This window comes from Podarcis muralis, chromosome 15, assembly GCF_964188315.1.
Source record: "Podarcis muralis chromosome 15, rPodMur119.hap1.1, whole genome shotgun sequence".
Taxonomy (NCBI): domain Eukaryota; kingdom Metazoa; phylum Chordata; class Lepidosauria; order Squamata; family Lacertidae; genus Podarcis; species Podarcis muralis.
The window spans coordinates 19,537,202-19,548,156 of NC_135669.1; the positions used below are offsets into that span (position 1 = coordinate 19,537,202).

General features: G+C 46.3%; 1 protein-coding gene across 17 annotated transcripts in view; it reads right to left on the reverse strand.

The window, feature by feature from the left end:
• NCAM1 (neural cell adhesion molecule 1) overlaps positions 1-5,445 on the reverse strand; it is a 216,157-nt gene extending 210,712 nt beyond the window's left edge. For 2 of the 17 annotated variants that reach the window (XM_077919472.1, XM_077919471.1), the window contains exon 1: positions 5,070-5,445. In XM_077919472.1, the coding sequence (XP_077775598.1) occupies positions 5,070-5,157 (88 nt within the window). In that variant the 5' untranslated portion in view covers positions 5,158-5,445. The remainder of the gene's footprint in view (positions 1-5,069) is intronic. The other 15 variants (XM_077919477.1, XM_077919476.1, XM_077919478.1 and 12 more) reach the window with 10 other exon arrangements.
• Positions 5,446-10,955: the final 5,510 nt, after the last annotated feature.

Genomic DNA, 10,955 nt, shown 5'->3' on the forward strand with positions numbered 1-10,955 from the left:
TACAAATAAGCTTTCATTTGCCTCATTCCAAAGGAAACCAAACCTGATCCTTATTACTCTGCTCAGAGAAGTGGTACAGACTTCTTTCTTTTCATTGGTGATCACTCGTAGCCGAGTAAGATTGTCTTCTATGAACACGGTCTTAACAGTGGGTCTGTAAGTGACTGTGGAGGCCAATTCTGGGTCAATTCTATTAGCATTAGTGGTATAGACTGTTAACAGTGAGAAGAGAAGATGGAACTAAATAGGTAGGAAGAATGTGTATTCAAAATAATCTCTTGCAATAGATCAGGGAGGGGCAACCTGTGGCACTGGACTACAACTCCCAACATTCCTGATCATTGGGCATATTGGCTGGGGCTGATGGGAATGGAACATCTGGAGGACAACAGGTTTCTCTAGATTCTATGATCTGCAACAAAGACTGTAACTTCTACATCTTTCTTCCACTCAAATACAAAATATAGAGGTACAATTTTACACAATTAGTTCATTTATTGTTAATTAAATAATTAAATTAAATTAAATTATTTCTTGTTAATTAAACAATAAATGAAAGCGTTCAAAGTCCCACTTTCAACCACAATGGTGCTATGCAATGCATGCTAGTTAAAGTATGCCAATAGATAATAATATGTATTAAATGGTTTTGAGCATGCATTAAGAATGTGGCAGCGTCTGGAATTTTTCATGGAAAGCTCCTGGTATTGCCTGCATGAGTCCACTACACAGAGGTGAGGACCGGAACTGTATGAGGTGTGTTGTGTTGTGTTGTGTTGTGTTGTAGCAAAGTTGAGGGGAGGAGAAGTAATCCAGTTGAGGTTTCAGTTGCATATGTATACAGTAATGGTAATTTGTTTGAGTTACGTTTGCAATTTTTGTTATGGCAATGGTGAAATATCAAGTGTATGAGTGATCACTGGGCTTTGACGTGTCAGTATCTTGAGAAGATGCATGGAATCCCAACAGTGCTTGTTTGCAGACTATGTGACCAGTGGCAGACTTTGAGTTTTCACAAGAAAATTGTGCAAAGCCAAAATCCCACCCCCACCCCCCGTCTTCCATTGCCTGTCATTTTTGCAGCACCCCTGCAGCATCCTCTCTTGGCTTGGTGCCCAATGTGGGAGAACCAGTTGCACTTCCCTAAATCGACCTCTGATTTGACAGCAACTGTTATTTGCACTGACCGGATGTGGTATCTCAGCAACATTGGGCAAGGTAGCAGTAAACCTCAGCAAAGAGCTGTTGCAGGTTGGACAAGAAGCAATGGATACAACTTGCAAGCAGTAGTGTTTACTGTTTACAGTATTCCTTTTGTAAAACGTTTTGGGTTTTTGTTTTTGTTTTACAATCAAGCAGTATATTAATTTAATAAATAAATAAATAAATAGTAGATTGTCCACACAAACTATAGACTCACCTTTCCTGGAGCTTCACACGTTCACTACATACTTATGGGTGAAGTGGGTATTTTTAACCCACTTAAATGCATACAGAACTAGAGGTGGTAGCTTATGCCAGACCTATTCACACAGAGCATAAAGAGTATATAATTTGGTGTACAGTACATGGCATAGGATTCTAACGCAGGCTGAGCTATCGCAACCATGGGTACAAACCTGTGAGGCCTCTTAATGAAATCAGGTGAGGCAATACTATCTTTTTTAGAGCGGGGTGAGGAACCTTGTCAGTCCTAGGGCCACATTCCCTTCTAGACAACCTTCCAAGGGCCATATATCAGTGGTGGGTGGGGTTAGAGACAAAATGGGGTGGAGCAACAAATGCAATTTTTTACCTTTGTACAGCAAGCAAGTTTCTACATATATACATTGCCTCCACCCAAGCAAGCAATAAGCATTATCAGAGTTCAAGGACACATTCCAGCCAGGCAAAAGCATTCATGGAGGGTGTGAATAAAGGCCAGTAAAGGGTGTGGCCTGGGGAAAGTCCCAAGGGCCAGACAGAGAAGCTGGAGGGCAACATCTGGCCCCTGACATTCCCTATCCTGGTGCAGAGTTTCAATAGCACAGAGCATCATTATCAGAGGAGGGAATCATACCAAAGTCTCCAACCTTAAGCCCAACAAGGGGGTGCTTACCATGACAGTGGCTGTAGTACTACAGTACTTGATAAAAGACTTAGGGACTTCCATTTTCAATAAGGAAGGCTGACCCTTTGCCTTGATGGGACGAGGGCTTTTGTGAGGCTTTTGTAATGATGGAGAGCAGTGACAGAAGGTGCTTCTAGGCATCGGACGCTTATTTGGAATCGGTGCTCTTCATGCACGCAAGTTTTTTTCGCACCAACCAAATAACGTCACTGTAAGCAAAATGCCAGTCCGCATTCCCGCCCATTTAATATTTACTGGGGGTGAAGCGGATCTGATTAAGTTAAAAATATCCTGTTGCCAACAGCTCCTCCCCAACGACCCCCGTTCCACAGCATCAAGCCCAGAATGCGAGGATGGCATTTGTGAGGGATCTGGCTGGCCCCAGGACAATAACACAAGCTACTAGCAGCCATGAAAGTGGGAAGCTTCTTCAGGTGAGGCTGCGTTTCCACGAGGGTGGCAGGGCTGAGGTATTTTTATCGTTTGTCGCAGTTCTGTGGGGATTTCCGTCAACAACAAGCGAGAGACGCCTGGCACCAGGCAAGCGCGGTGCCAGGTGGGGCTGTGGGATTCTAGTCTGTCTCCTCTTCGGCTGTATCTCCATGTGGGGTCTTTGGAGGGGGGAAAAACAATTTCGCAGTGTTTACTGAGAGGAGTAAGCCTTTGAGAAACAACTACCACTGTGTGAAGCCCACAAATGTGGCATTCTTGGTACATGTGGAAGAGCTTTTCAGTGTAATAAAATAATTGGTGAGGAGGTGGAGTAAGAATCTGCTTTATAATACGCCTAACTGTCGGAAGCTGTGAAGCGTCGTGGATTTTTATTTTATTTTTTGCGGGGAGGAGAGACATTTGGCGACATTGGCGGGCTGCCCCTCTGAGGTAATGATGCCCGTTAGGAACTGGAGGGGAGGGGGCGCTCCCGAGGGGCGGGGTTGCTCCGAACGTTGGGCTATCCAAAAAAGAGAGAGAGAGACCCTAACGGCATTTCCCGCTCGGCCTCTGCTAGGTTCTGATTGGCCGAGGCTTCAATCAACAAATCCCCCCCCCCACACACACACCTCAGCCCGGGCAGTGTGGCTCGCGCTCGCCCGTCGCTTCCATCGCAAGCAGCAGCAGCGCGCGCGCGCTCTCCATCTATTGCAATGCACGCGTCAATACGCGCGCGCGCGCGCACAGACACACACACACGGCGCGTACAAGCCGCTGGGGATGGAAAGCGGGGATGGGGGGGGGGACGCGTTTGCACTGTGGGGAGCTCCCCCCCCCGTACCCAGATTTGATTTGATTTTTTAAAAAAAATTAAAAAGCAATTTCCCCATTTGCGCCGCCATAAATTCACACGCAGCCCCACCTGGCCCCTTTGCAACGACGACGTCGCCTCCCTTGCCCGTTTGTTTATCTATTTATTTATTTAGCGAGCGAGCGAGCGATCCTGTCCCCCCCCTCTCGTCTCTTCTCCTCTCCCCCCCCCCCGCAACTCAGGGATGTATTTGCAAAATGCAAAGCGTCGATTTCCCTCCACCACCACCACTCCCGGCTGCAAATAATAATGATGATAAGAAGAAATTGCCTGTGGGGAATTTGCAGCAGCCTTTCGCTGGTGTGTGCTGAAGAAATAAACAGCCCCAATCGCCGCCTCGCTCTCCCCCCCCCCCCCGCCCCACGCGCTTCAGCTGCTCACACGGCGGCACCATTAACACATCGCACGCAGCATCCTCAACCCCCCCCCCTTCTCTCCTCCCTCCATTGTCTGCAATTGGCAATAGACACAAGCCTGAGGATCACACAAGGGGGGGGGGAGGAGAGAGACAGAGGAGGGTTGATCTCGCCACTATTTGCATCTCCTCCCAATCTCCCCCCCCCAAAAAAAATAGAGTCATCAAACGTACCCGAGCCCTCCTCCCCCCCCCCGCATGCCCTTGGTTCACGCCCTCTCCATCCACCCCCCCCCCCGCTTTCTATTCTGCTTTTCCACTTTCTGCTGTCAAACCGCTCAGTCCCTGGATCTTCCCTTCTCTTGCCAACCCCCCCCCCCGCCAACCCTCCGCCTCGCCCGCCCCCGGTTCCAGCCAATCCCTCAATTCTGTATGCTCTTTTGAATGAGAACAATGTTGCTCGAGAAGCAAAGACACCATGCACTCAGCCGGGGGGGGGGGGCGAGCAAGGACTCCGAACCAATTCCAAAAACGAGACGCTCTCTCTCGCCCCCCCCCCAGCCAGATCCACAGGGTTCCTTAACTCCCTCTCCCCCCCCCCAGCCGCAACCCCCGGACCAATTCCACTCCCGGATTTTCTTTCCCTCGTGCCCCCTCTAGATCTCAAATTTGCAAACCGTTAACAGAATAGAGCAGAGTCTGACAATCCTCTCCGAAGCAGGCAACGGCAGAAGGTGGTCCCTGCCATTTTTATTTTATTTTATTTTTTAAAGACAAATAAAAAATGAGAGGACACCCCCCGCCCCACGCCTGGTTTATTCTGAAGATGCTCGAGTTGGATCTTGGGGTGGGGAATAGCAGGGGGGAGAGAGAGAGACTCATGTTTAGCATTCCGGTTTGTTGGAGAAGCACCTCCCATATAAACCAAATGTCTCCTAGCACCATCAAGAGTCACCAAAAAATGTTTCCTTCAAAAAAAATGTAAGCATGCAAGAAGGATGGAGGATTTGGGAAGGGGGGGGGGAGCAAAAGCAATGGTCACAAAAAAAATAAGAAAAACCTCACGCGTACAAATTCCACGCGACAAACATTTGGAGGAAGAAGCCAGCCGAGAAGGCAAATTGCAAAGCCCCCCGGTCTGCCATCCGAGCAAACAAACCGGATTCCATCCCTTGCTGCAAACTGAAGCCGGGGACGCGGGGTGGGGAGTGTAAGACACCAGCATCCAATCCAGGGGAAATTACATGCAAATAATCATCACTTTAAGGTTTGCTTTTTTAAAAAAATGCAAAAAGGTGTACCTGCAGTCCCGATGAATAGCAAAGTCCAGATGAGATCCTTGCTTTGAAGCATTGTCATCTGCCGAATGGAGACGAAGTTTTCTTGCATATATATTTTCCTCTTCCAAATAGGAACCTGGGCCGGTTAAGACGAGAGATTCAGGTGCAAAGCGAAGAAGGGTGGGGGGAGACGTGGGAAAAAAATCCCCCCGGAACGGTGTAATATTTTAATATATATATATCTATTATTTTTGTCCAGCTGCTATCTAGCTGCTTTCATGAGCTGATCAGAGAATGAGTGACAGTCCCAGCCTCAGCACACAGGCACAACAAGAGATCCCTGCGCCGTCCTGGATTTGCTTTGGTGGGATTGTTGGGAAAGGGAGGAGGGGCGTGGCACCTCACCGTGTTCTTCCACCCAGACTGGCCACCGAAATAGTACAGTGCAATAAGCATCAAGGAGTACTGGAGAGGAGAAGCAGATGCAACCGCCTAGAAAAGATGGACTGGGTCTTCGGGGATCTGGATTCCTTTCCAAGAAGGACTAGTGGCATTTTTGCCTCTTCTTTTCTCTCTCTAAAATTGCCACTTGCAGAAGAACGTGACGGCAATTCAGACGTGTGGTTTTACAGTGCTTAGGGCAACACTGGTATTATTTCTTTAAATAATAGGGGGAGTCCTTCAGTGAGTTCTTCCTGCAAAAACTCGGGATGCTTTTTTCTTCTGATCTGACAGATTAGTCTCCAATATCTGCTGGAGGCTAGCCATGAAATCGATCCTTTATATTTGTTTAAACTTATTACAGCCATGAAGCCAAAGCAGAAATCAAATAAATCAGCCCACTAACATAATAAATAAACGCAATAATAAACAAAAGCTTTCCTGCCTAAACCAAGGCACAGCTTCCGTTGTGTCTAGAAAATCAAGTGTTTATCCTGTTTATTTTTTAAAGTGCTACTATGTTTTGAACAACAGGGAAGGACAATTGTACCAGAATCCAGCTTTCAGCTCTCAGCAGTGGAAAGGTTTGATCTGATCACTAAACTTGCTCAGGAGGTCTCCCAGGAACTCTGTGGTGAAATGTAATCCTGAATATGACATGGTTATGACATGGAAAGTGAAACTGGATCTGTTTTTACTTTTACTTTTTTTTAACAGCCAGGTGGTATATAAAAGTTATGAAATAAATAAGCCAATTATATGCCAAAATGTCTTCTAAGCTGTTTACAACTATGAAATCAATGCGTAAGTAAAATATTCAATAACAATTCCATTGGAAACTGAAACATTAAAGTATACAACATAAAAAAGCAATTAAAAAGCATGACAAGAGCTTTTTCATAAATAAAACAATAAAATTCTGCTCAGAGGAAGGCTTACCTAAATAGGTGTGTCTTCAAGAGTCGGCAGAATGCCAGTATTGATGGGGTCTCTCATATCTAAGCACTAGTGCCACCATTTAAAATGCCAGTCTCCGTGTTACCACAAGTTGATCATCTTCAGGCTGTTGCAAAACTAACTGGGTTCCATTAGCTGACCCTAGTGCCCTTAATGGACAGTGGAGGGGAAGACAGTTTTTCAGGCAACCTGGTCCAGGGTATTTCGGGTGGAACCTTAAGAGTGGCTCAGTGGCTAATAGGTGGCCAGTGCAGACCCCACCCCTCCAGCAATGGCATGATACGTGCCCAGTGAGGAGCACCACTCATCGCCCAAGCTGTGGTGTTCTACACTAGATGCAGCTTCCAGACTAACTGCAAAGGAATCCCCACATACGGTAGTCCAGACCTGAGATTACCAATGCCACAGGGACCACGATATTACTGTCCAGGTGCACCAGCAATCCAGTTGGTATACCATCTGAAGCTGATGATAGGCACTGTTCATCACAGGCCACCTGGTCCTCCATGAACAAAGATGGTTCAGAGAGCACCCCTGAACTTCCTAACCTCTTCTTTCAGACAGAGTGCAACTCCATCTAGAACTGGCAGAACCCCTAATTCTTGGGCCTGGGAACCACTTACTGTTGATCTATTACAATCTCTGGCATTCATTAAACACCCAGAAGATGAAATACCCTGACTAACTAAGGCCTTAGCTACACTTTTCAAAGCACCTCCATGTGTCTGAGAAAAAACTGCACACTCAGGTTTGAGTGTGTGCGGTGATGCAGCTAGGTGATTTTAGACTCCAGGCTTAATGCTCTTTGGGGGGAGAAACACCTCTTTAGATGGTAATGTGTATGACTTCAAAATGTAATGAAGGCCGCTGTGTTGTGTTTTGGGCACTCTCCTGCCCAAATGAGGCTCTCCAAGTTTTGGGTGCAAATCCTCAGTCATCCTGAGACAAGAGCCTCTCTGTTTCCCCCTGGGTCAGGAAGCAGTGGCGTTGATGGTGCTGGGCAGGGCACAGTTTTGGGAGCCCACAGTCTGAGGAGACACCAAACAACATCACCCATTGGCAAAAGTTGCGTCTACCACTTTTGCCTCCCAGTATGCTGTGCCTCTACACCAACATGGTGTTAACAGCTGGAGTGGGGGACAGAGATCTGCAAGACAGGAGCTTTTAATCCCCACTCAGTCATGAAGCTCACTGGGTGACTTTGGGCCAGTCAGTGTCTCTCAACCTAACATACCTCACAGAGTTATTGTGAAGGGAGATATACCAGCTTGAGCTACTTGGAGGACAAGAGACTAGGGCCCTGCGGGACCTGACATCTTTCCGCAGGGCCTGCAAGACAGAGTTGTTCCACCAGGCCTTTGGTCAGGGCGCAGCCTGACTCCCTCCTCTGGCAACCTGCACAGAATTTTGCTTAATGGTTGCCATCAACTTGATTTTAATTAATTTTTATAATGAAATTTTTAGAATGTTGGATTATTTGATTGTATGATTATTTGATTGTTGTTAGCCGCCCTGAGCCCAGTTTCGGCTGGGGAGGGCGGGATATAAATAAAATTTATTATTATTTTTTATTATTATTAAGGTGAGATAAAGTTGTAATCAATCAATCAATCAATCAATATGAGACTCTAGAAATGAAGATGGCAGGCCCAACTCTATTGAGATTTGCTCCACAGCATGCCACCAATGCCATGCTACCTATTAAGGTGGTGAGGGCAGTGGGGAGACTAGCTAGGAGGTACATGCAGGTGGCGCTGTGATCTAAACTACTGAGCCTCTTGGGTTTGCCGATCAGAAGGTTGTCGGTTCGAATCCCCGCGACGGGGTGAGCTCCCATTACTCGGTCCCAGCTCCTGCCAACTAGCAGTTCAAAAGCACATCAGCACAAGTAGATAAATAGATACCGCTCCGGCAGGAAGGTAAACGGCGTTTCCGTGCACTGCTTGGTTTCGGTGTTCCGTTGTGCCAGAAGCAGCTTAGTCATGCTGGCCACATGACCCAGAAAAACTGTGGACAAACGTGAGATGAGCACCGCAACCTCAGAGTCGTCTGTGACTGGACTTAACTGTCAGGGGTCCTTTACCTTTTTACAAGCGTGGGAAGAAAGAAGTGAGTCCCTGTGACTTTCCTCAAAATTCCGAGGTTGCTGGACATTCTGGAGCCTGGCAAACTCCTACTTTTCCAAGGAGACCCCAAGTTCCAAGTCTGAGTAAGGCAGAAAACACAACCCCATTAATTTGTTCAGGTATATTCCTCAAGGTAAAAAGGTAAAGGTACCCCTGCCCGTACGGGCCAGTCTTGACAGACTCTAGGGTTGTGCGCCCATCTCACTCAAGAGGCCGGAGGCCAGCGCTGTCCGGAGACACTTTCGGGTCACGTGGCCAGCGTGACAAGCTGCATCTGGCGAGCCAGCGCAGCACACGGAAACGCCGTTTACCTTCCCGCCAGTAAGCGGTCCCTATTTATCTACTTGCACCCGGGGGTGCTTTCGAACTGCTAGGTTGGCAAGCACTGGGACCGAGCAGTGGGAGCGCACCCCGCCGCGGGGATTCGAACCGCCGACCTTTCGATCGGCAAGCCCTAGGCGCTGAGGCTTTTACCCACAGCGCCACCCGCCATTCCTCAAGGTAGGAACGAAGTAAATGCAAGAGAAATAGCCCATGGATAAACAGGGGCTCTTTATCTCCCATTATCTGACAAATGTGTGCAACCCCTGTTCCAGTCTTTAGGAAAACATAACGATGGGAGGGAAACAATTAAGCGAGATGCAATGTCTCCCACACAAAATATGGGGAATAAAAGCAAAAGACTTCCAGTTAAGAGATAGATGACTCAGTGATAGGAACTAAGCCTTGCTGATTTAGTAGAAATAATGTATGTTGGGAGATTAATAGAAGTGTGTTTGTTTGCCATTTGGCATATACTAGAGGGGACACAATGACATTAAAATAATTGTTTTGGTAATGGTGCTTTAGAAAACAGGGGTTTCCCGCCATATACAGTGCACAAATTGATATTTGGAACTCACAGTCACAGGAGGTTTGTGATGGCCAACAATAATGCTGAATTTTAAGGCAAAGATTAGCCACATTCATCAGCAAAGGTAAGAATGTAAGAACATAAAACACGCCTGCTGGATCAGGCCAATGGTCTATGTAGTTCAGCATCCTCTTCCCACCGTGGTCAGATTCCTCTGACCACCCATGATCACCTCACTGCCATTGTGGCTACAAGCCATTGATACCCTTGTCCTCCATTAATTTGTCTAATCCCCTTTTAAAGCCATCCAAGTTGGTGACAGACTGTGGCAGAGAGTTCCATAGTCTAACTATGCACCGCATGAAGAGGTACTCTCTTTTATCTTTCCTGAATGTCTCCCAAAATTCAGCTTCATTGGATGTCATTGCGTGTATTATTCATTCATTCAATTTATGGGGCACCTAGCTATAAAATAGTCTAGAGGCAACGTACAGTATAAAATACAATATAGAAATAAAATACAACATCATAAAACAAACACAAACAAAATGCAAATGTCATAATAAAAGAGTAATTCAATGTAAAAAAGCAGCAGCAAGATAAAATATCTGCGCGCGCGCACACGCAGGCAACAAGAACTGCATTCTACTTAAAAACCTGTGCATCACGTGGAAAACCACTCTGCCACTTTGCATCCATTCTGGGTTACCAATTACAAAGTTCCAGCCTGACGAAGAAGCCACTTCCTGTTGAGGAGAGCCAATGGCAGGCCTGGCAGCACAGAACCAACCTGGTATCTAGGGCATGGAAATTATGAGATAGTAAGATGCTTGTGTTCCAAAATGCCAGAAACAGAAATGGAACTGAAATATTTTAAATAGTGGTCAGTGCTGTTATACACTAGGAAATCCACCCTTCATTTTTTTTAAAAAGGGTCTATTGGAAGTTACTTCCTTTTTCACATGAGTAGGCAAAATGACTATTTGCAACCATGTCTGTACCCATGAAACAAAAGCATGTACATGGTTGCAGCTGACAGTAATTTCCATGATGACATCAGTCCTCCAACAACAGAATAATGGGAAATCAGCACACCTTAGTTCCCACTTCTACGCTTCACTCCCTGTGGCACATAATCCGGTCCTTTGAAAGCCAACTCCCACATGGTTCAACTAATCACACGGAAAATGTTTTTCAAAATGCTACAGCTTCTGTGTGAAGCAGCACCCAGAGAAGCAATTTCTGGTGTTTGGTAATGTATGATGCAGCTCTGTCTGATGGCGTATTCTATTGGCCCAGGAAAGGTGTCATTTGGGGTGGAGAATATGTAACAACAAAAGGAGAGTCTGCATGATCTACCATATTTATTCAAATCTAACGCTCACCTTTTTTGGCCAAATTACATTGTGAAAATTAAGGTGCGCATTTGATTCGATGGCACATTTACATTTCCCTGCAAATACTTTTTTTGGTTTCAAGGTTCTGAAAATTGATGTGCGCATTAGATTCGATGGCGCATTAGACTCAAGT